At 55.5% G+C, this 25075-nt stretch overlaps 1 protein-coding gene across 4 annotated transcripts in view; it reads left to right on the top strand.

Moving 5' to 3' along the window:
* Nucleotides 1-22917, top strand: part of RSPH14 (radial spoke head 14 homolog) — an 85670-nt gene extending 62753 nt beyond the window's left edge. For 2 of the 4 annotated variants that reach the window (XM_045534201.1, XM_045534202.1), the window contains exons 5-7: nt 3740-3965; nt 5827-5963; nt 7613-7877. In XM_045534201.1, coding sequence (XP_045390157.1) covers nt 3740-3965; nt 5827-5963; nt 7613-7854 — 605 coding nt within the window. In that variant the 3' untranslated portion in view covers nt 7855-7877. Of the gene's footprint in view, nt 1-3739; nt 3966-5826; nt 5964-7612; nt 7878-15869; nt 16079-22715 lie in introns of those variants that run through there. The other 2 variants (XM_045534203.1, XM_045534205.1) reach the window with 2 other exon arrangements.
* The last annotated feature ends 2158 nt before the right edge of the window (nt 22918-25075 follow it).

Raw genomic sequence — 25075 nt, 5'->3', positions numbered from 1 at the left:
GGGGCATGTAGCAGGGGAGCACTGGCCACTGGGCCAGCTTCCTGAAGGAAGAGATGAGGCCACAGCAGGAGTGGAGGTGGCCAGTGATGTGGGGTGGGAGTGAACTGTGTTCTGAGGCGGGGATCGTGCTGGGCATGAAGGAGCACGAGGCTTGAGAGAACCCCGAGAAGACCAGCATGGCCAGGGCCAGCAAGCTTGGAGGGTACTGGGAACAGTGGTATTGGGCATGTTGGCCTAAGAACCACTAGAGAATTTTAAGATGCCTTTTATGATGAAGGCTTTTTTCCCCCATATTTATTTGCAGTAGGCATGGTCCCACAGACAATGTGAGTTGTCCTACTGGGTATAATCACATAACAAAAGTATCAACTAGTCAGTCCAGAGACAATGAGAAAGAGCAGAGAGCCAGTCTGTGAGGCTGAGTCCAGGGTAGGGCCTGCTGTGGCCGTGGGACCACGGGGAGACCTTTAGCTGAGTGTCAGGAGACAGTGGCTGGGCGTGATCAGGGTGCCCATGAGAGGAGCTGCCGGAGGAAGGGTCAGCACTCGCCAACAAAGTGGAGGAGCAGTTGGAGAGGTGGTTGGGAAGCAGAGTGGAGGGAAGAGAGCATCTCAGGAGGGAAGATGTGATTGATCAGTGGTGTCGTGGCTGCTTTGAGGCTGAGCAAGGAGAGGACAGAGAAGCATCCCCAGGGGGGGGCAGCCACAGTGGGCATCAGTGTGCCAGGAGTCTAGGGACCGAGGCTGCACAAGGCTCAAGCTTGACAGGTGGGTCACCTGAGGCACGGTGGGCCCAGGGAGCCAAACGGAGTCACACAGTCCCTAGGGCAGGAAGCGGTGTAACTGAGAGCAGAACCTGGAGGCTGGCGCTCTATCCTGAGTCCTCATTGACAGAGAGATGGCAGTTGGGGCTCCGCAGCAGCCAGAGGAAGGGGGCCCTGGTGACTGAACCTATCTGGCACCTCCCCAACTCAGCAGGGACAGCTGGCTGAGGAGTGGCCCCTGGAGGTTGTGTCCCCCAGAAAATGATCAAACCTCAACTGCAAGTGGCTCTAGCCATGGGTGTCATGACCTCTCAATCCCAGTGGCTCCTTCTGGGTCATCAACTACTGACCCATCCTGGCCCCTGCACACCCACCGGGCCAGATCAGGGGTCCCTCCAAACACACACCTTTGACCCCCTGCCAGTCTGGACTCCTCCACTCCATGAGGGCCGCTTCCCTGGGCCTCCACATAGTGCCCTTCCAGGGCACCAGGACCCTGGAATTCCTTGTCTACGCACGCACATGCCAACCTGTTCTGAAACGACCTGTCCCCAGCTGACTCTTCCGCTGGTCTTCCCACTTGCTGAGGGAGGTGTGGGGGTGTCTCACTTGTGTCTGAACCTCCCGAAGCCCAGGGCCTGGCCTGCTTGGGTGCCACCCCTCCCTGGCTGACTCTTTTCTGCACCCACCTGTCCTGCACCCCAGCCCTCACTGCCTCTCAGGCTCCTGCCCAGCTGGGTGGATTTCTCCAGCTCATTCCCTTGGGGTCCGTGTGCCCCACCCCCACTTGAACAAGCCATTGCAGATCTGGGTTAGTTATAAATAGCCAGGCCCGAGACTCTTTTTTAGCTGAAAAGAAGCAAAGTGAACGAGCAGAAAGGCACACCCGGCACGCGTTTTATTTTTAATCTTCTCCCTCTGTCTCAAAATGAACTCGGGTCCCAATGCTGAGCATTTCTACTAGCAGAGGGCCAAATGCTTGAGAAACGAAACTGGAGGAGCTGAGAACCCTGCCTGGCTTTGCCCCCATCTGCTGTGTGACCTTGGGCATTTGAGTGACCTCTCTGGGCCTCGGTTTCCTCACCAAAGGAGAGGGGGGACAGCGGAAGTAACCACCTTTAATGTTCTGACTTTTCTGACCTCAGCTCGCTTCCTCTATCCTTCCCCCAGCCTGTGCCCATCCCAACTGGGGAAGCAGCTTACTTGTCCCTGAGATTTCCCAGAAAGCTCAAATCCAGGTGCAAATGAGGCCACAATGAGGCCCCAATTTGATGATTCACAACTTCCTCACACCTAGGCCTTTGTTCAGGTGGTCCCCAGCCCAGAACCTTGTGCCCCCATCTGCCAACAAAAATCCTTCTCGAAAGGTCAAATTGTCACCTCTCCACTGTGAGCTGGGGAAGGGCCATGCCGGTCATGGCTGTACCTGAGGGGGAGCAGGGTGGGAGCAGGAGGCCAGCTGTGCGGCCTGGCAGTGGCCCAGCCAAAGGGGAGGGTGGGGGGCGGAGAAAGGCTCAGGCCACCAAGAGAGGTGGCGGGGGGACCACTGACAGGCTCGCAGGGCTTGCACTGTGTCCTGCTCCTCGCCCCCCGACCCCAGCAAGCGCTTGCTGGCGGCTGGGACTCAGGGTCGGTGGGACGCAGGCATCTCTTGCCACCCTGCCCAGATGTTCTGGGCACACAGTGACAGTCCCTTACGTGGATGTGGAAATCTGTAGCACAGGAAGCTCCCACCCACACGCCCGCTGGTGGTGTCCAGCCCCCCGCCAGGTAGGCTGGCCTCAGTGATGAGGAAACCAGCCATAGAGCTGGGACGGGATACACCTAGGAGCCAAACTGGGCTGTTTTGGAAGTCTGTGTGTATTAAATCTTAAAAAGCCCAACACATCCGAAGCAACAGGAAACTGCTTGTCTGGTGTCATGAGAGCCCTGAGAACAAATGGGGCAGAGCTAGCTGCTGTACCCTGGCACCCCAGGGACAAGCTGGTCGGGGCACTGGGAGCCACTGGACATTAGGGGACATGGTTGGGGGCCAGGTAGGAGCCACTGAACACCCTGCCCTGCCTCTCCACCCGTCACCCTGGGTACCTGCCATTTGATGTCCTCAGGGAGTGAGGGAGGAAGGCCGGGGTGATGTCTTCAAAGAGGAAATCCCTGGTGCTAATTGGCACTCAGAGACCTTTAGGCTAATTAACCTGTTTATTTGTCTCTCTAGAGTAAATTAGAGGGTTTAGCTGCGGCAGGAGGAAGAGAGAGGTGTTTGCTGGTGGCCACCTCCCTGGGGGGCTACGGATGGCTTTGCAGTGGGTGGCTGGGCTGCAGGGCAGTAGTGAGGGGCTGTGTGTGGGCAGGGGCTGCCCTCCCTGGAGCTCTGGCACATTCCCTGTGCTCATCTTGGCGACTCGGGGTGACATGTGGGCCCCTTAGGATGCTGCCCGGGACGGGGTTCTGGGTTCTCTCCTGGGCAGCCACGTACGGACATTCCCAGGCAGGAGGGGCAGCCGGAGGGGCGAGTGGAACCTGTGTGTGGGGAGGCCCACTTCGTTGTGCCTCTCCCAGCACCTGCGCCCCAGCTGTGCGAGGGGAGCCCCGCTTCCCATGGGGCACCCGGTCCCTTCCAGACAGACCCCCTCGGCCAGACCCTATGGGCTCCTGTCACCTTTAGTTGGGGGCGCAGCCCTTTTTGGTATATGAGACACTGGCTACACTCCAGGTCTTCCATCTCGGATGATTCCAGGTTCTTCTCAAGGGCCGGCCCGGCCAATCTGGGGGCTCCAGCAGCTTTGAGACATTTCAGGTTGGGGCGGGGCTCGACTGGCTCCACTGCCCTGGGGCGGGGAGGGAGGAGAGGAGGGTCCCCTCGTGTGCCTGGGCCCCCGGAGAGTTGAGCTGCCGGCTCTCCTAGGCCCAGCCCTGCAGGCCAACCAGCAGGGTGGGGGTGGCCGGCCCACCCTCGGTGCCTTTTCTGTCCCACAGGGGCCCAAGGCATCGTCAACAGCGGCCTGATCCCCTCGCTGGTGTGGAATCTGCAGAAGGAGCAGATGGCCGTCCAGGAGCTCATTCTGGACACGCTGGCGTCCTGCCTGCAGGAGGACGCCACGGAGGCCCTGGGCAGCCGCCTGGTGCCCTTTCTGAAGCAGCAGCTCCTCAGTGGCAATGACAGCATCCGGGCCAAGGCTGCCTGCACGCTCATGGCCATCAGGTGAGGCCTGGCCTGGGCCCAGCCCTTCGGCCGCACCCTTGGGCTCGGAGAAGGCAGCTGAGCTGCCCCTTGGCCCAGGGCTCCAGGGCGCCCACCGAGGCCTGCTTCCTCTCACCTGCTGCTGCCCTGGGGAAGGAGGGAGCTGGCACAGAAGACGGGTCTGCACTAGGGTGACCCCTGTCCCACTGGCCTGAGGGTGTCTTGGATCCCGGGAACCCCCCTAGCCGGAACGAAACCAGGCGGTTGGTCACCCGCCTCCACGAGGAAGGCAAGCGCAGGGGAACACTGGTAGTGACGGTGGTGCCTGCTGGTCACTAAGTGCTTCCTATGTGCCAGGTGTTGTCTGCAAATGTCCCATTTAGACAACCCCCAAGAAAGGTGATGTCTCTCTTTACAGGTGAGGAAACTGAGGCAGGGAGTCTTGTCACTTGCCTGAGGTCACATGGGAGCACAGTCTACATCCTGGCCTGGAAACTGAGGCAGCACAAGCTGCAGGGCTGGGGAGAGGGGTGGTGTGCGTTCCCACGTTGGCCCCTCATCCCAAGCACGAGCCGGTCACCAACCCGAGTCCCCTTGGTGAGGGCCCTAGGTCCTGGTTACCTTCCATCCAGGGTTCTCACTGGAGGCCTGGCCAGTATTTCTGCAAGGGCAGCCTCTGGGAGGCCCGTTAAATGCAGATTCCCGGGCCCCAGCCAGCCCCGTCACCCGTCAGGTTTGCTCACAGGTCCCTTTCCAGCGGGACCAGGACAGAGGCTTTCCAGGAGAGAAAACTGCGGCCTTCCCCCTCCCTCCTGCCCTGTACTGATCAACTGTCCCTACTATTTTTTGTGTCACCCCCAACGTGACCTCCTGAGAACAGGCTTTGCTCTGTTTGCTGCTGTAGACCAAAGGTTCTCAGTGGGCAGCTCTGGCCCACTGCTTGCTGTATGAATGAATCCAGGAATCCCTGCAGAGGGGGCCCAGGACTCTGCATCTTTCAGGCCCACAGCCCTGAAAGCTCAACAGCCTCACAATGTCCCAGTTAGTGGCTGGCCAACCCCATTTCCCAAACTGGATTCCTATGGAACACCTGTGTCTTTGAGGTGTTATTAAGAGTGCTGGAAAAACGTGGGTTCTCTGGGCAGCCATGTTTGGGAAAGGTTGATTCAGCTAACTGAGTAGAGCTGGGCGTGGTGGTGCAGGATGCGGTCCCAGTGACACGGGAGGCCGAGGCAGGAGGATCACTTGAACCCAGGAGTTCGAGACTGCAGTGAGTTATGATTGCACCACTGCACTCCAGCCCGGGCAACAGAGCAAGACTCCATCTCTAAAAAATAAAAAATAAAACTAAGTAAGTGACACAGGGGTCTTTCCTGCCCTGTGACTTTCCCATCGGGCCCATGGACAGTGTTTCCTGGCCCAGGGAGCCCTTCTCTTTTGGGGGACAGTGTTGGCCCTCCTAAGTTGGGAAACTCTTGGGGAGTCCACGGCTTCGTACAGTGTCAGAATAAGAAGTGACCCAAGGTCATCTTGCCTCAGCCTCCACCTGAGTTGCCCAGCGCCGGCAGCCTGCTGCGGTTTGGAGCAGCCTGGCCCTCTGACTCTTGGGTGGAGTCACACAGGTCTCCCTGTGGCTTGCACCCCTGGGTCCTGCTCTTCCTCATTTTGGGACCAGGGAGAACATGTCTCGTTTCTTTTCCTCAAGATGGCTTAGGGTGGGGCTCCGGCACCCCCGGAGCTCACACCAGACCTCCTCGGCACCCTGGCCATCCCGGACCACCAGGAGTGGTCCCAACACAAGCCCTTTCCTTTTTGGGGCATTCCTGGGCCTTGCCCCCCCCACCCCCAAGCAGAGGTCCCGACTGTCCCTTCTCTGCTGCAGCATCCCCTTGCAGGGCAAGAACCAGGTGTGGCAGTATGACGTCATCCCCCTCCTGGTGCATCTGCTGAAAGACGACGTGGACGAGGTGCAGGCCAACGCCGCCGGGGCCCTGATGTACGCCACCGTGACCACGGAAGGTGAGGCGGGGCAGGAGCGTGCTGGCAGCCGCAGTGAGCTTTCCAAAACTCACCCTTCCGGTGCCCGGGGGCCGGGTATTGCCCCCTGGCTCCCCATGCTCTGCCCAAATCCTCCTGCTGGCCTGTCACTGAAGTCCTTTCAAGGGTTGGTCCGAGGCTCAGCCCTCCCTCTTCTTCCTGGGCACAGTGGGCCACATGTGCCCCTTCACCGGTCACTCACATTAGGACCTCAGGGCCTTCACACCAGGCTGTTCCCTGGGCCTGGAATTCCCGCCTCCCACCCAGGCCCCTGCTGAGCAGTGATTCTGGGATCGATTAGCTTGCCATCTGTGACTCTGTTATCCTGAGCTCTAAGCAAGCCCTGGAGCTCTTGACTCCATGGTGTTTCTTGATCATAATGACTCTCCCCAACCCCCTCCCCGACCAGGGAAGGGGGCAAATTCCCCCCACCGAGCCCCCAACCTGAAAACTCCCAGCCAGTCAGGCTTCCCCGTGGTCACCCAACCCTGGTTTCCATGTCTGGCAGGCTGGGGTGCCCCACCCCGGGGCCTTGGAAAAGCTGTCTGACCTCCCCACTGGCCCACATGCACCCCCAGCCCATGCCCTATGCTTCCTTTGTGGTCCGTGGAGGACCGTCTGGGCTCAGATTGGCAATCAATGTGCTGCAAGGAGCCTCCCAAAGACAGGTCCTCCTGGCCACTCTCCACCAGACCCTAGTGGTGGGAGTCTGAGGCACAAGGAGGGGACAGGTTGGGGTCTTCTCAGAGTCCACAGCCCCCTTTTGATTGCGCAGTCAGGGAGCTCACTGTGTGGGGCAGGGGCTCCCCCTGCGTGTTTGCCTCGGGGCAGCTGCGGCCCAGTGTTCTCCTCAGCCCAGGCTTCCTGCCACAGCAGCTGGAGGGTGGGGGGCTCACTGGGGGCCTGGGCAAGGGCCAGAGACACAGGATGCTGGCACCCAGGGATGTGAGGCTACTTCCTCCTGAGCTGGCACTCCAGCCAAGGTCCCTGAGCCCATGCCGCGTGCCAGGCCTTGTACTGGACTGTGGGGACCAGGAGGCTCAGCCTTGGGAGAGGCAGAGTGATGAGCCAGGTGGAGGAGGGGCATGGCCTGGCAGGGCACAGGACGGGCCGCGCCTTCTCTGGGAGGGGTGTGGGATCGACCCCAAGGACAGCCGAGTCAACAGGGCAGGGCTGAGGCTGAGTTTGATGAGCACTGCGGGAGGGTGGGGCCGGTGAGGACGGTGGGAAGGGGCGGTGCGCATGTGCTTGTGTGTGTGCGTGTGCGTGTGCATGTGTGCGCGCCTGGTGCAGAGTAGGTGCTCAAGAAACACCACATAAACGAACTGTTGGATTTACAATTTGAAAAGATCATTCGTGTTGCCTGTGAGGACTGGGTTTTGGAACAGGAACAAGGGCGTATGGGGAGAAGCCAGCTGGGGGCTGGAAGAGCAGGAGATGAGGGGGCCTGGCCTAGGCTGGACTCGGCAAAGGGTGAGGGAGAGGTGGGGGTGGGGAGGACAGGCGGCCAGGGTGGCGCCTCCCCTTGAGACAGCGGAGGCAGAGGCGGGAGGCCGGGGGAGGGTGGGGTGAGAGAGGTGGGAAGAGGCCCCCTCGGGCTGTTGGGGACGCCCTGTGCTGGTGACCTGCAGGGAAGTATGCGGCCCTGGAGGCAGAAGCCATCCACCCGCTCCTGGGCCTGCTGCGCTCGCCCTTGAACAAGGCGTGCCTGAACGCCACCAAGGCCCTCACCATGCTGGCCGAGGCCCCCGAGGGCCGCAAAGCCCTGCAGTCCCACGTGCACAACTTCCGCGCCCTCCAAGGGGAAGCCATCGAGGCCAGCACGCGGCGGGCTGCCGAGATCGCCATCAAAGTCATTGAGTGGAAACCCTGAGCGCTCGCGGGGCAGACCTGCTAAGCCACCTCCATCCTGAATAAAAGACTGAATCTCTTTATCTTGGGTCCGAATGGCACTTCATGTTCCTGGAGCACGGTCACGTCCCCACTCTTTCTCTTGCCAAACTGGAAATGCCAGGCCCAGAAGGACTTGGTCCTGGGCACCACAGGCCAAACCCAGAGCGGGGGACCGGTGGGAGGTGGCCTCCAAGTTGCACTGTCTGCTGGGGCCAAGAGTCCCCCTCAGAAGGTAGAGAGCAGGGCTGAGCCCTCCAGGGACTTCGGTTGGGGGAAGGAAGGGATACAGCTGGGCCAGGTACCAACCGAGCTTTGGACACTTGAGTGACCAGGCTGTTGGGGTGTGGCTGGGCATGGCCCTCTCAGCCTGAGTGAGGAAGGGAGGTGAGGGGCTCCCTCAGGGCTGAGTGCTCCAGACAGGGGTAAGTTCTGGTGTCCTTACGAAGATCTTCCCCTGGACAGCTGCGTTCCTCTCCAAAGCCAGGAAGTTGGCTGAACACACTTGGGGGCTGGCCGGAAGCCTGTCCCCTCGGGCCTGCTGGGACCTGGGGCGGCCCTCTGGGGAGACTTCCATCTGTGCCTCCGCTGCCACTTGTCCCCTGCAGCGAAGCTGGCTAAGGGGGCTGCAGAGCTTGGGGAAGGAGGCAGAGCTGGGCCGAGAGGACAGGCCGGGAGCAGCCAGGCTGCAGGGGGCCTGGGGCATGGGGATGAGGCTGGGGAGTGACCTGGAGAGCCCCTCAAATCTCCCCCCGCCCATCCCTGCCTGGCCCGGCAAGTTCCCCAATTTGGGGGAGGAGCAGTTCTGGGGTGTGTTGGAGGAGCTCCAGGAGCCTCCAGAGCTCAGCTTGGGGGCTGGGCCCTTCTGTCTGGGGCTGAGCTGGGGCCTTAATCTTTCCCAGGGGCTTTCTGAGCCTCCCTGTCTCAGACGGGGTTCCCCTCGTCCACATCCCCACCCAGCAGTCCGGTTTCCTGTGGGATGCCCGCTCCGCCCAGAATAAACGTTATCAGCAAAACCAGAATCCCAAAGCGAGCCTCTTCTTGCTGTCCTCTCAGTAAGCCCCAGGGGCCCTCACTTTCCGGGAAGAGACAGAAGTTTGTATTTTTGTATCCCTGGAATGAAAGGCTTAGCCCAGCTAGGCCCTCTTGTTCTGGAACGGACTGGCCGCTGGGCCCAGCTGGGGTTTCAGGTTCAATCCCATCCTCAAAAAAAGGCCCCTTGAGAGGAAACCTTTTCTCCTTCAGGAAAAGAGGTGCTCAGGGAGCTCCACTTGCTCGTGTCCCAGTCCTGCCTCAGCACAGAGCAGGCCGGCCCCACCTCTACCCCAGGCTCCAGCCATGGTCACCCTCCCTGCTGCCAAGGCCCTGGGTCCTGGGCTCCTGTAGAGCCCTCTCTCTCTGCATGGCCAGTGGTGTCCGTGTTTCTTACGGTTCTGTCCTGGCCCTCCCTTCTCCCAAGTTCCCCAAACGATCTCAGCCACCTGGCTGGAGACCTCCTCCACCAGGCTCCCTTCTTAGCTGGGCCTGCCCTCTGCCCTCTTGCCCCCAAATCTGGGTCTCCAGCCCCAGCCTCTCTCTTGAGTTCTGGATCCTTATATCCAACTTAACATCTACCCTCAGATGTCTCCAGGCAGGAATTAACACCAAACCTTCACAAACTGTTCCAAAAAACAGAAGAAGAGGAAACATTTCCGACCCATTCTATGAGGGTAATACCACCCTAATACCAAAACCAGACAAAGACATCATAAGAAAAGAAAACTACAGACCAATGTTCCTTAGGATTATAGAGACAAAAACTCAACAAATATTAGCAAACCAAATCCAGCAACATATTCAAAACATTGTACACCATGACCAACTGGGGTTTACCCCAGGAATGCACAGTTGGTTTGGCGTACAAAAATCAATCAACATAATACAACAGGCCGGGCACGGTGGCTCGTGCCTGTTATCCTAGCATTCTGGGACGCTGACGCAGGGGGATCACTTGAGCTCAGGATTTCAAGACCAGCCTGAGCAAGAGCAAGACTCTGTTTCTCCTAAAAATAGAAAAATTAGCCAGGTGTTGTGGCGTGCACTTGGTAGTTCCAGCTACTTGGAAGCTGAGGCAGGAGGATCGCTTAAGCTCAGGAGTTTGCTGTGAGCTAGGCTGACACCACAGCACTCGACTCAGGGCAACAGAATGAGACTCTGTCTCAAAAAAGAAAAAAAAAATATATATATATATAATACAACATATCCATAGAATAAAGGACAAAAATCACATGATCATCTTAATAGATGCAGAAAAAGCATTCCACAAAACTCAGTACCACATTCATGATTAAAAACAAAAACAGGCTGGGCCTGATGGCTCAAGCCTGTAATCCTAGCCCTGTGGGAGGCTGAGGCAGGAGGATCGCTTGAGGCCAGGAGTTTGAGGTTGCAGATGCCACTACACTCTAGCCCAGGTGACAAAGTGAGACCCTGTTTCAAAAAAACAAAAACAAAACAAACAAAAAAACAAAAGCAAACTCTCAGCAAACTAGGAATAGAAGCGAGCTTCCTCAACATGATAAGTAACATCTTCAAAAACTCAGCTGACATCATATTCAGTGGATAAAATACTTAGGAATAAATTTAATGAAAGGAGTGTAAGATTTGTGCACTGAAAACAAAACAGTGTTGAAAGACATTAAAGAAGACCTAAATATACAGGAAAGACATCCCATGTTCATGGATTAGAAAACAATATTGTCAAGATGGCAATAAACATTTTCACACAGCTCAACCTCTGTATGTCTGTTCTTTCTCCAGTGTGACCTCTCTCTCAAATTAGTGCCTTTGTCCACATGCTCAAGCCAGAGAGTCACCTCTCTCCAAAGTTCCCCTTCTCTTTGCCACTCACTTGCCTGCATGCCCTAACAGGCTCCTGGTGGCTGTTCCTGCTTCCTTTTCATCGTCCCAGCAGTAGTCACTTCCCTGCCTAAGCACCCAGGGACTTTAAGGCCTCCAAAGCATACAAGGCCCTTGCCCTCCCCCTCCCACTGTCCTCCATGCACATGCTATGTCTCAACATCCTCAAACATGCCTTGCACTCTGGCCTCGTGTCTTATGTGTCTCTTCTGGTATCCAGGCAACCGACCTTCTCCTTACCTGACCCGGGGCCAGGTGGGGCTCCCTGCTGGGCACTGCTCAGTGCACACACTGCATCGTGGGTGGGTGCCAGGCAGGGTGCTGCAGGCCTTGTGTCCGCCCCGTTGCTAGGTTCCCTTGCTGAGCCTCAGTCTCTTCCCTGTGAAATGTGGTTAATTCTCATCCTTCCACAGGGTGGTTTTGTGGCTTGACTGTGATAATGCATTTACCCTGGGCCTGAAAACAGCAGGCCACACAAAATACTGGCTAGCGCTGCGATTGTTTGTTTTCCCCTGTAGACACTCCAGAGACCAGCCCCCAAGTGCTCTGTTCACAGCTACTTCCTTGGAGCTCCACACAGGGGCTGGCACCTAGTAGGAACTCAGAAATGTCAGCTGAAGGATTAAAGAAGGGATGAGGGCTGGTCATATGACTACACCTTCAGAGAATGGTTCTTGTGATGCAATCACTTCAAGGCACCTGAAAGATTTTCCCTAAAGACACAAATCTTTTATTTTTGGTCTAGAAAGAAGGAAGAGGAAGGAGAGGTTTAGGCAGCCTCTACAGAAACACAGCCCAGGAGTGGCCTATGTCTGACAGCTAAAGGGGATGGACCCTATGGGCCCAACTCCCGAGAACGGCCCCATAGCAGCGGACGGAGCAGGGCTGGGGAGAGCTCTGCAGGGCGGGACTTTCCTCTCGTCTGCCCTCCAGGGTGTGGTGGCGCCAGAACACGTCCTGACAGTGCTGAGGACTGTTCTCTTCCAGCAGAGCCTGGCTCGGCCCCACTCCTGGTCCAGGCAGGGGCGGAAGCGTCCGTCCTGGAGCGGCTGCTGCACGTGGCCTGTGGTCATCAGCAAGACCCCTGGGGCGGGGCTCGCACGACGTCTTGGCCAGCAGGGCTGCCCCTCTGAGGGTACGGAGAGAACAAAGCAACGGAGGTTGGCTGCGGGAAAGAAATGGTGACAGTGAAGTAAACACAAGCAAAATCCCAAATATATCTAGAGATGAAAAGACAAAATTAAATTTAAAGTGAAAGTCAGTGTTTATGCAGTAGAGCCATTTGGAGAAAATGACTCATTTCATAAAGGAACAGATGTTCCCATTTGCATAGTCTCTGTAATTGCAAATGGACTTCGCCCCGTCCTGCCGCGTGGCGTGCGTGTCCTGCAGCTGGTGGCGCTTGGTGCAGGACACCAAGGGAGCATTTTCATGAGCGTGATCCTCGGCCCCAGGCCCGTGGGTCTCCCTGCAGGAAGCGCTTCTTGCCCTTCACGAGGAGGGAGTCTGGGCGGACGGCAGCTGCGCCGCCCTCTGGGCACGCCCAAGCCGAGCTGCTTTAGGAGTAGTAGACGTGGCCGAGGATCACGAGCACCAGCAGGATGACAGCGTAGATGTTGACAAAGTGCCTCCAGAAGGGCTTCTCCGATGTGCCACCCCATTCTCTACTTTCTGTCTTCTCGGTGGCCCTTCCTGGGGCCAGCCCCTCTGTGCCTTCCAACGTGTCACCGTGCTCCACTGTCTCCTTGGACGTCTTCGCTGGGGCCACTTTGGGGCCCATCTGTGGCTCTAGGCTACAGAACAGGTCCCAGGACATCCTGGGGCGGCCCTGGGCCTCCTTGAACACATCTGGAACAGAGGGAATAGGCAAGGTCAGAGGGCACGTTGGGGACGGCAGCCCTTGTGGAGAGTCCCATCCTGGCAGGGAGTCCTGTCCTCAGCCCCTGGCTGTGGAATGCCTCCAACCATCCTCAAAGACACGACAGTGTCGGAGTGGGATGAGGGTGTGGGGAGTGTCTTGGGGGTGGCACGGGGCTACCTCAGCTGTGCCCAGATCCCCTCTACTGGGTGGCAGAGGTGGCATCACAAAAGCACAGCCTTCCCTGGGGTGTTCCTGGTGTGCTGTGGCAATGCCCACCTCTCTGTCTCTATAGGTCTAGGGCACCACTCTCTTTGGTGACCGCTTAGGGAGTGTCTTTTCCAGGCAGCTACCGGTCTCACTACTTGTCCCTGGGCCCGCGAAGGCACAGCCCTGGTGTGGTCCGGAAGGGAATGCAGGAACGGCAGGAAGGTGCCGCTCATGTCTCCAGGCCAAACTAATGACAACGCTGAACTCTGAGGCTTGAACACTACTCTGGTGTCCCTGCCCCGGGGCCTGCTCAGGCTCTGGTCAGCACCACGGTCAGCTCCGGCACAGCCACCGCCTGGAATGTGACCCTGGAGCTGCTCCTGGGAATGGTTCCCTCCTGGATGACAAGACAGCCGTTCTGTCGGAGCAGGCTCCCAGCAGGGTGTGCTGTGACGTCTTCTGTGTCTCATCCCCTTGGACAGCGTCCACGCCAGCGTCTCCTGGGCTCCCGTCCCCACAGCCAAGCCTGAGGAGGCATCAGGGATGAGGGAACTCAGCAGCCAGGCACGGAGGAGCCTCCATTACAAGGGGAGGGCCAGGGACACAGACAGCTGGCGCTGGCCCTGAGAAGCCCTGAGCACCACACCCTCGCTCGCGTCCTCACACACCCACATTGTCACACCGTCACGCAGCTTCCGGGACCTGAGAGGCTGCTGCTGGAGAGGCGTTGGAGCCAGTATGGAAGAGGCAACTGGACATCCAATCGCAGCCCAAAGGTACAACTGTCACCGCAAACAGCAAAGGCCAGACAAGGCAGTGGGACAGCCCAGTGGCTCCGTGCCCACACTTCGGAGTCAGACTGCCCGTGTTGAAATCCCGGCTCTGCCACGGACTGGCTACGGGGCCCGGGGCAAGTTACTTCATTGCTCAGTGCCTCAGCTTCCCTGGCTCTAAAATGGGGATAGTGACTGTACCTCTCACGTATGGGTGAGACTGTGGCAGTGCCTGGCACACTGTGGGTACCAGCGAGCCAGCTTATACCCCTTTAGAGGAGAAGAACCAAGGCAGGCATCCGGGGGGGCTGCAGCCCTGCCCCCTCCAGGGGTGTGGGGTCCCACGCCCAGGAGAGGCCACTGCCCCATCCCACGGAAGCCTATGGAGCCCACCCTGGCCAGGTGTGCATCTCCTGCTGGTGTCAGGAGGCAGCCCCAGGCCTCTCTGGGACCTGGATTTCCCTGGCAGGAGGGCAGAGGGGCCCAGGACCCTGCCCGCTCCCAGCCAGGCCCCTCCGTCCCTCCCCCAGACTCAGCCTCCCGCACTGTCCCCTGCACTGTCCCCTCAGCCTCGGGGCTAATCTCATTACACCCTTTATCCCCGTGTGCGTCAGGGCTGAAAGCAGCTCAGGTCACCCTCCCCCATGGCCCTGAACACCCCTTTTCTGACTCTGCTGAAACCCTTCCTCCCGGCCCCCCACATGTCCCAGGGCATCAGCCTGTTTCTGGAACATTCTCTCCCTTCTTGCTGGGACTGAAGCCTACTTCTTCCCCAGACCCACTTCCCCCTGGCGCCCTCCTAGGTGGGGCTGTTCCCCAACCTGCGCCCCCCGGAGACAGGCAGGTCCTCACAGACCGTGCCCCACGCCCCTCGCGGGGAGCGCTCTGTGGCCACCAGTGCTCCCCCACGGGCAGCGCCCCCCAGCGCGGTCTCTGCGTGGCCAAACCCGGCCAGTCCTCAGGCCCTGCCTTTCCCGGCCTCAGCACGCGCCTCGCTGCGCAGCTGGCCCTGCCCGAAACGCTCGCTTCTGCCACACCAAACGCTTCTGATTCCCTGCCCCTCCTCTGGCTCCTCCTCATGGCCTGGGGTGCCCCCTGCCCCAGCCCCGCACCTCTCCTCTGCCCGCTCCACGCAGCTCGGGGCCCGCCAGGGCGTGTGTTGCCCTCTCCCCGTTCCCCCCCGCCCCGCACCCACATGCGCCATGGGCATTGCCACCTCCACGTGCCCTAAACACATCTCCGGAAAGGCGAGAGACGGGGCCTCTGCCTGGAAGCGCATTTCTGGGGGTGCGGATCTCGGGGCAGCAGCACAGAGCCGGCCGCACAGGACCCCTGCCCGGGGCTCCGGCTCTCCCCTCTCACCCGACTGGGACTCGGGCACGGGGAGTCTGTTCATTTGCAGCTCTTCGTCCAGGTCTACCCTTTCCTCTCGGCTGTTGCGTAAACTCCAACAGAGCCGGTGCAGCTGGGGAGGGAGAGCGGGAGAGGAATGTCGCTACCCAGGACCCTGCCAGGGGGGCCACACAGTACCGTGGCCTGCAGCTGGGCCCCGGGATCTCCAAGGACCGAGAAGAGATCGAGCTGTTAGACCCCAACAAACGACAGACAGAACGCGGGATGGGCAAGTGTAGGAATTGGGACCTCTGGACTTTAGTGCTGGCTCTGTCACCGTGTGGTTGTGTGACCTTGGCAAAGGGTGAAACAACCTGCCTGGTCTCAGTGTCTGTCACCTGTGAGGTAAGGGGCTGGAGGCAGTGAGCTCAGGGCTCCTCGATCTGAGGGTCCAGAAGCATGCACCCCCTCAGGGTGGGAGGAGACCCCCATCATGCAGGGCATACTTCTGCTGGTGGTCAGGGGGAGCCTTGTGACCTGGACGGGCAGGGCAGCCCCACAGCTGCTTCCAGCCCGCAGGCCTCCACTGGATGTCAGGGCCGAGCACTGACTCGCCCAGCCTGAACCTGGACTGGGGACACAGGTCAGCGGGGCCATTGCAGACCCGGAGGGGGCACTCTCTTTCCGTTCTGGTCTGTAATTTTTCCTCTCTTCCTAAAAACACATACGGAAACTTTGGGGAGTAAGAGAACCCCGTCAATAGTTGTTGCTTTTTTAGAAAATTGTTATTATTTGTGAGGCAGGGTCTTGCTTTGTTACTGGGGTGCAGTGGCGCATCGTGGCTCCCTGTAACTGCAACAGAAGCAAGGGCCTGAGACAGGGCAAAACGAGTTACAAGTTCTCTCCCCGCCCCTCACTGTTTTGCAGATTTTAAACCTGCATTCCTGCCTGAGGCCAGTGATCAGAGGCGCAGGGGAGCGTCCTTTGTTCTTTGCACCACAGGAGATAGCTCAACGGAATTGTCTGGGCAGAAGTCACCAGATTGTCTTCACCAGAGATGCTATAGTTAAACAGCCATAGCCCGAAGCTGAAAACTCCCTTTAAAAGCTCTGTATTTCTGCTTATAGATAGGACAATGGGTGTTTTCTTTCTTTTTAAGATGAGAGCCTGCCAACCTCCTCATTTGCTGGCAAACTAATAAACTTCTCTTTCCTTCTCTTGAAGCCACTTGTCCTCGTTCTTCGTTTGGCTGCAGAGACAAGTACTGAACTTTTGGTAACAGAATTTGGCGTCCCTGGGTGGGCCCGTGGCACCCTGGTGGAATGGCACCCGTGACTGCTGCTGTGGCTGGAAGAAGCAGGGAGCAGCCTGGGTCAAGCCATGGGTCTTCACTAGTAGGAGCAGCGTCTTGTTGGGGTGGGAGAGCAAGGAAACGCCCCAGCAGCTGCTGGAGCCTGTTTAACTCTGGAGAACTCCTGTCTCTTTCTCCCCGAATTAGATGCAACTCCAACCAAGCTGAACTTTTTGAGGAAAAGGAAACGGATTTGGGAAGTGTCACGACATTTGGGGGAGGTTTTTAAGCCTTCCAGCCCTGTGGCAGGCCATTTGTTCCGAGGTGCCATTTGGGGGTGGAAGTCACAGTTGAGTGGAACTGGGGAACCTGGGGAATTCATTCCCTTTGGATTAGGAGATGTTGGTTCTTGCTTGTGAGGTTCCCATTTGTCTGGTAAGGACTTGGCATTTGAGGGTGTTTGCACTGGGATTTCCCTGTATTGTCTACTTGTCATGTTGTGTTCGCTGTTGTTTGCCAACATGGGAGGCTCCATTCTATTCCATCTGAAAGCCCCTTGGGGACCGTCTTGGCTGAATGGCCAATTTGTAGCTATAAGTCTATGTCTGAAAGGGAGTAGTGTTATTGTAATCCAATGTATGTGCTGGAGTGTGAGGAGAGGTGGCCGTTGAACAGTACTTTAAAGTATTACGCTATCTTACAACTGGAATTATTTTGTCAAAGATCAGATAAGTGGGACAAGATCCCATATGTGCAATCTTTCATGCAATTGCATAAAAACAGAGGCTGAAAATCTGGGTGATAAAATTGGGGAGGAATTAACCAGGTTGGATCACATGAGCCCTTTACCTCCTCCACACCACCAGCTTCCCACCTCCTGGGGAAGGGACCACAGTCTTGTCCATGCTCGAGCCTACACTTCTAGGGACCTGCTGCCCCACAGCTGGCCTGGGAAGTGGCCCTGCGCAGAGCCATAGCAGGGGCCACTGCCACTGCCACCGCCCCCTGCTGCTGCTGCTATCTTAGCACCACGAGAGGGACCGGGGTGGGCGCAACTGGGACCGATTCTTCAGGCCCACACCCACTAGGTTATGAATCGAAGTGAGAATGATCTCTCCTCTAAGACCTGCCAGGGAACTCAATTTGTCCAGAGGCCACCCATAGCCGAGGCAGGGCAATTTCCACTATGGCAATATCAAACAGGGGGGTTGAATGCACAAGGACAGCAGGCAGAGTATCACTGCACTGACACAAATTGGGATCCTAATGCAGGTACAGATGGTACGAGAATAAATCATTACTGGAAGTGTATTCTGGCAGGGCTCTGGAAGGGAGTGCCTAGACAGAAGAGTTTAAACAAGGTCCAACAATTACAACAAAAAGCTAATGAAGAGCCCTCTGAATTTTTGGAACGCATCTATCAGGCATATTGGAAATATACAGATGTGGATCCAGGGGCCCCGAAAATATGTGCATGACAATATGACTTTTACAGGGCAGAGTGCTCTAGATACACAGGAAGCTGCAGCGTGTGGAAGGGACAATTGGCATGAATCCCTCACAGTTTCCTGATGTTACCTTTAAAACATACAACGCTCGGGGAAGAACAGAAACTGAAACCTACGTGTGTTCTGTTAGCTGGGCCAAGGGTACTCTGAGACAGTCCAAAGCAAAGGGCGGAAAAAGTCACCCCAGGTTGAAGTACTTTTTGTAAAAAGGACAGACACCGGAAAGAATATTGCCCCAAATTGCAACGGGCTCCAGGTAACAAGAAACCTCCAGGACAGCAAATGGTTCTCCGAGTTCAGGACTCAGATGACGAAGTAGGGGACCCAGGGCCCCATGCCTCACTAGTGGCTCCAACCCAAATGTCCCCACAGGAGCCCCAGGTACAACTGACAGTGGGGACTTGGTTAGCGGGCCTTTTAATTGGCACAGGAGTGCCACCACCGCCAAGCCATGTGCGCAGAAGCAGCCTGAGGCCTCCCCACTGGCTGCTGCCCTGGCCCCCGGCACCAAGTGCACATGGCGCTCTGGGAGCCAGGCAGGGGCTGGGGGAGGCCAGGCAGCGGTGAGGCAGCCTTTGGCAAGTGGCAGCTGAGGAACTCATCGATGCAGGCCCGGGAGGCAGAGCCTGGAGAGCCACTGCCAGAGCTGGAGCTTCTCCCGCTGCTGCCTCCGCTGCCAAATCTGGCGGACCTAGGCAAGCAGTGGGAGCATTGGGAGCTATTCCAGAAGCGGCAGAAGCTGACCTCCAAGGGCACCGCCAAGCTCCTGCTGGATGAATACCAGGGCCTGGGGAAGCATACGGGAGGCTGCCACTGTGGAGCAGTTTGCTTTGAAGCTTGGACCTCAGCAGACCTGCACACTGTTGTAGCATTTGTAAGAAGAAAGCTACCAAAAAGTGAGTAAGGCTGTATAGGCCATGGGACCCAGGACATGCAGAAAGAATTTAAATTCCCCGTAGCAATGAGTATAGATTTGTGCAGGATCTACGTGCCATTAATGATATTGTACAAGTGACTATCAATGACACTCAGTTGCATTTGAATGGCAGGATCCTGGGAATAGGGTGGCTTCATGGAGCTGCTGGACTGTGTTATCTTGGGGTTTAACAAGGCTCTGCTGCCCTGTCTGGTGAGGGCTTAGCAGAGGACCTGTGGAACCCGCAGCTGAGTGGATTTGCAAACAGCAGGTTACCTATCAGGGATTCCAAGTTAGCAAGGGAACCGGTGACAACTGCGCAGCTTCCTAGGAATGGCAGGGTTCTTTCGCATCTGGATCCCAAACTTTGGACTAATAGCAAAGCCCTAGTATGAGGCCCTTAGAGGAACAGACGTGGAGCCACTGGTCTGGACCACAGACCGTCAAAATATCTTTAAAAGAACTAAAGCAGAGCTTTATGACTGCCCCTGCTTTGAGGTTGCCTGGCTTGCAGAAAGAATTTAAATTATATGTCATGAAAAACAATGGACTGGCGCTTCAGACAGATGCTGGGAGACATCCCTCAGCCAGTGGCACACTTGTCAAAGCCACCGGACAACACTGTGAGAGGATGGCCTCCTTGCCTCCAGGTGGTAGCGTTACTTGTGAGTTACTATTAAAGACTGTGTCTACCCTCAGTCCTGCCACCCTGTTACCAGCCGAAGAGAAGGAGCTTTTGCAGCACGACTATGTGGAGGCTGCCTGTCCTAGCAGGATGGAGCTGCAGGTCAGCCGATGCCAGGGCCAGACTGGGATCCTTTCACTGACTGGAGCAGCTTTATGGGCAACGGCTAACAAAGGGCTGGATATGGGGTGGTCACAGAACAACGGGTACTGGAAACAATGGCACTGCCGCCTGGGACTTCAGCCCAGAAAGCTGAGCTGACTGCTTTAACCTGAGCTCTTCAGTTATCTAGAGGAAAAAAAGGTAAATATGTATACGGACTCTAAATATGCTTTTAGGCTTGTGTGTGCTCATGGTGCCATTTGGAAGGAAAGGGGGCTCCTGACAGCAGGAAATAAGGATGTTACGTACGCCACTGAAATGTGGCCCTGATACAGGCCCTGGGTGAGCCCCAGTGGGTGGCCATCATGCACTGTCCTGGTCGCCAAAAAAGGAAGACACTTATGTGGCAAAAAAATCAGGCCACTGACAGGGCTGCTAAGAAGGCCACCAAAGGTGATCTGTTTCTTGGGGCCTTGATACCCCCGCTGGATTTAAATCAGTATCAACCCCACTACACTGATGAGGATGAAACAAGAGCTAAAGACTGGGCTCTGACACTGGGATGGCACAGCCAAGTGGAGACAGAATTATCACAGACTCGTCCTCCTACCCAGACCCTTGGTGCAGCCCCATGAGGCACCTACGTGAATGCACACACAGGGGCGTGAAGCCTTAATGGATTTGGTGGGACCTCATTTAAGAGCATCCTGTTTGCAACAATCCAAAGACAGAAAAAACGACCTGCTGCACAGGGAACCCAACACGTGGGGACTTGCCCTTTCAATGATTGGCAAACCGATTTCACTCAGATGCCAGAACTTGTATCAGTAGATACCTTTTCCGGCTGGGAAGAGGCTTATCCTACCCGAATGGAGAGAGCATCTGCAGTGACCAGAATCCTTCTGGAGGAACTCATTTCATGGTATGGGCTGCCTTCCTCCAGACACTGTGATAATGGACCCTTCCTTTATATATCAGAGATGACTCAGTAAGCAAAGCCCTACAGCTACAATGGAAATTGCATGAAACCCCTTAAAGGGGGACGGGGCGTTGCTGCTTGCCCTCCTCTGGATAAGGGTAGCCCCTAGAAGCAGGCTTAAGTTAAGCCCCTATAAAACAGTTTGTGAGAGACACTTCCCAGCACCCTGAGGTAAGTATGGTAAAATAACCATGAGTAAGGAAAGCAGAGTAAAGCAGTATGTCAAACAGGTAGGTCAGATGCCAACCACTGTGCACAAGTTTGCCTCGTCCAGGTCCTTGCCCCAGCTAGAGACACCCCTCCACCCCTTCAAACCAGGAGACCACATATTGCTTAAAGCCTGGAAAGACAAGGACCTGAACAACCACTGGCAGAGAATTGGAAGAGACCATGTGACATGCCTCTAACAACTCACACCTGTCAGGGTAAAACCTTGGGTCCATCATACTAAAGAAGTGTTCCATGGAGGAAGAGGACCCAAGACCCCAGTGGATAGGACAGCCTTTGACTGATCTAAGCATCTATTTAAGAAGAAGGAAAAACAAAAATGCTGATTTTTTTCTGTTCTTTCTTTGGCTACTTGTTCCGTCTGTAGGATGGAGGGACAACTCTGTAGTGGGGATTTCCTCTTCTGCTGATTGTCTTGCTGCTGGGTTTGTCACATTCCTGTATTTAATTTACCTTCCTACACTCCCTTGCAGAAGCCAGTCTCTCGGGTCACCTACAGGGTGAGACTAATAGCTCCGTGCTCAGAGGCCCCTGTTTCTTTCCTGTCCAGCCCTGCCTCAGACATTATGTACCAGGTGACAGGAAAGACCCACAGTCCGACCGGTGTCTTAGATACCAAGCCGGCTAAAATCTCTTACCAGGTGTCCTCCATTTCGCCTTGTCAGTCCTCATGGTTGTAGTTGTTTATGCCCTTCTACTGCATTCTTTATGTTTGTAAATCTACTGCCAAAGCTTTGCAATGGCATAAATAAGTGCAAACCTTCCATCTAAAATATCGCACCAAATTAGCAGGAAGTAGCTCAATGACACAGGAAGTTGGAGCTGAGGACTTTGAGAGACAGACTCGCCCCTCCTCCCATAGATATGGAAGGGCAACATTGACAGTGGGGAATATGTAACCTAAGTAACTTGAAAAAGGGCAAAATGTATTACAAGTTGTCTCTTTAAACCACCCTCCCCCACTCTTTTTGGGATTTTAAACCTGCATTCATGCCCAAGGCCAGTGATGAGAGGGGCAGGGGAGTGTCCTTTGTTCTTTATATCTAGGAGATGGCTCAAGGGAATTGTCTGGGCAGAAGTCAAGAGATCATCTTCACTGGAGATGCTATAGTTAAACAGCAGTAGCCCCAAACTGAAAATTTCCTGTGTTTTTTTTTTTTTTTTGAGACAGTGTCTCACTCTCTTGCCCAGGCTAGAGTGCCGTGGGTGTCAGTGCCGTGGTGTCAGCCTAGCTCACAGCAACCTCAAACTCCTGGGCTCAAGTGATCCTCCTGCCTCAGCCTACCAAGTAGCTGGGACTACAGGCATGTGCCACCATGCCCGGCTAATTTTTTCTATATATTTTTAGTTGTCCAGCTAATTTCTTTCTATTTTTTTAGTTGAGACGGGGTCAGGCTGGTCTCGAACTCCTGAGTTCAAACGATCCACCCTCCTCGGCCTCCCATAGCGCTAGGATTACAGGCTGTGAGCCACTGCGCTCAGCCTGAAAATTCCCTTTAAAAGCTCCGTATTTCTGTTTATAGGTAGGACGATACTTTTTCTTTAAGATAAAAGTCTGCCAACCTTCTCATTTGCTGGCAAATTAATAAACTTTCTTTCTCCTCAAGCCGCTTGTCCTCATTCTTTGGCTATGGGGACAAGTACCGAACTTTTGGTAACATAATCTTAAACCCCTGGGCTCAAGCGATCCTCCCACCTCAGCCTCCGAGTAGCTGGGACTACAGGAGTGTGCTGCTGCGTCCGGCTTGCTTTTCTGTTTTTAAGGGCTAGGGTCAGCATACGTACAACTAATGAACATTACCACAGGCCAATCCTGGAATAAATGCATTTGAATCTACCATCCAGGCTGGGTGGAGGATATTTGAATCTGCCTGCCTAGTTTTCTGCTAACACCCAGCAGGGGTGTTCAGGAGCCCCGTGGGGTTGGGCTGCCACCCCAGCCTGAGCCCCATCTCTCAGACTGAAATGTTGGAACTAAAATTCTGTTGTGTTGATGACAGAGACTATGCTTGGCCTTTACTTGCTTCCTGATGATGCCATATGTCCACATTTTGCCTTCCCAAGGACACGGTCAGCCTCCCGTGGATGAGGTCACCCGTGTGCTGGAAGAGCCTGGGTTCCAGGGCTGTGCAGCGACTGTGGGCAGAGAGTGCCCCTCCCCGGCAGTGGCAGGCAGAGGCGCCGTGTGTGAGGGCCCAGGCCAGGGCCTGGCACATCGTCCCTGATCCATAAACACTCCTCCTTCTCTTCCTCGCTCCCTCCCCTTCTGGCAGCTACTCTGTGCTCAGGCAGGTGGGAACGCTCAAAAAATACTATGCTGACTAATTGAGAAGTGGGCAAGAGCAAGAAGTTGAGAGTAAGAGAACAGCAGAAAAGATGCAGACAATACCGACTGTGAACTAAAATAAAATCTTAAGCCCCCCAGATGACTGAATGGACCCCCTCTTGGCCAAGGGAACCCCAGAAATACCCTAAACTGAGTTGCTGGCCATGAGAAGGGAGGTCAAACATGCTTCGTCATGCCCTGTCCCGTCTCTTCTTGGAGATGGCCTTTGTAACTCATTATCAGGCCTAAGGCCATGCAGGACAAAACTTGAACCACACCTGCAGGTCCTCAGTTTACCCAACAGGTCTCATGAGTCTATGTCCCGTGGCTTGTCTCTGATTAGCAAAGCTCCTTATCTTAAAACATTCCAAGCCTTTAGACAAAGCTTCATTTCCTTGACCAATTACAAATCAAAGAATCTTTAAACCTACCTATAGCCTTTAAGCTCCTGCTTCAAGATGTCCTGCCTTGTCAGCCCAAACCAATGTATGCCTTCCATGTGCCGCATTATGACTTTATGCATAATTCCTGTCTTCTTGAAATGTATAAAACCAATCTGTAGCCCAATCACGGGGAAACCACTTGCTCAAGGCTTCTTGGGTGTGGCTTTGAGCCATGGTCACTCATACTTGGCTGAGAATAAACCTTGTTAAATAATTTTACAGAGTTTGGGTTCTTTTCTATTGACATGACTAAGACCCTGAGCAACAGGAAACTGCAAGTCAGCCACCCCCAGCTTCTCAAGGTGCCAGGAGCAAGGCAGCCTCCCTGTGCTGTGCTGCTGATGGAGGCGGCAATTTGAGGTTGGACATCTCAGCTCTTGTGCCCATGTGCTCTGTCCCTCTTCCAACTGGGCTGTGTGTGCAAGAGAGGAATGAACCAAGTAGAGGATGCTGAGCAGAAAGAGTGGCCAGAGAGGAACCCCAGGGTGGAGCTGGGGGACCCTGAGGCTTGCAGTTTTCCAAGCGCCAGCTCTTATCCTGACCCTGGGCAAAGCTGCAAGGAAGGCACAGGTCTTACGTGCCTGAAGGGGCTCAGGGAATTTCACCCCACAATATGACTCCTAGGTATACAGAGTATTTTGAATTAAAGGCCCTTAGAGATCAACAGGTGTTAGAAAGGGCTTTCCCTATATCTAGGTAAAACCTGAGGGACCCATCTAAAAGAACAACTGCTTTTCCTTCCCCTGATATATTGCAGGAAAGAAGGTCAAGAATGCAACCAGACCTGGCCCATATCATTTTAAATATAGTACCTGTCTCTCAGGTTAATTTAATTTCCAAAGAGAATCATTTACAAGTCAATCTGTTTCCCCCATCCACTCATTCCCCCAGTATCAGAATCTAGTCCTCCTCTGTAGTAACCTTTTATTGTCACTCAACAGAAATACCTAAATCCTCATCTCCCGTCCCCTCTAAAATCAAGGCATATAAACCTCTGAACTCCACTGGGAACTGGGTAATCACTCTGGTTCTCCTCGTGTGCACAGCAAATAAATCTCTTTCTCTTATTAACCTGCACGTCTCCCCTCCCCGCACATACTCGTTCCCTGAGCTCCTCCTGAGACTCAGACTCTCTCTGTTGCCAGTTGAATGCCCAGGACTCTCCCTCCTGCTGCTTCCTGGCGGGGCCAAGTCCCTGTCCTGCCAAGGTACCAAAACAGGTGACGTGGTGAAGCCAGGATGAGCTCCAGAGCCAGGCTGGGGCCCAGGCCTGCCATGTACCTGTTTTGTTGCCTTGGACAAGTTACCTAGCTTCTCTGAGCCCAGGATTTCTAATACATATTCAAAACAGGGGTGACTGACCCTGCCTCCTGGGAGGTAGGAAAAGGCTTGTAAGGAGAATGCTGCAAAGCGCCCAGCCCAGCCGGGGGCCCAGCCACTAGTTGCCGGAAATGCTGTCCCCTCCCCCTTCCCTCTGGCTTCATTCCCTCTGGGTGGGTAGCAGCTGGGACTGTCCTGATTGTATTAATTCATACTGAGCTTAGTGAACTTAATACTGCCAAGGAAAATTTGCATTTTAAAAGCCAAACTTCTCGATCTAAATGAATACCTAACTGGCAGGTCCAGTGAAGAGCTTTTACTTTAGTTCAGCTTTG

Source organism: Lemur catta, chromosome 21 (assembly GCF_020740605.2).
Source record: "Lemur catta isolate mLemCat1 chromosome 21, mLemCat1.pri, whole genome shotgun sequence".
NCBI classification, from domain to species: domain Eukaryota; kingdom Metazoa; phylum Chordata; class Mammalia; order Primates; family Lemuridae; genus Lemur; species Lemur catta.
This window is presented reverse-complemented; position numbering and strand designations above follow the sequence as displayed.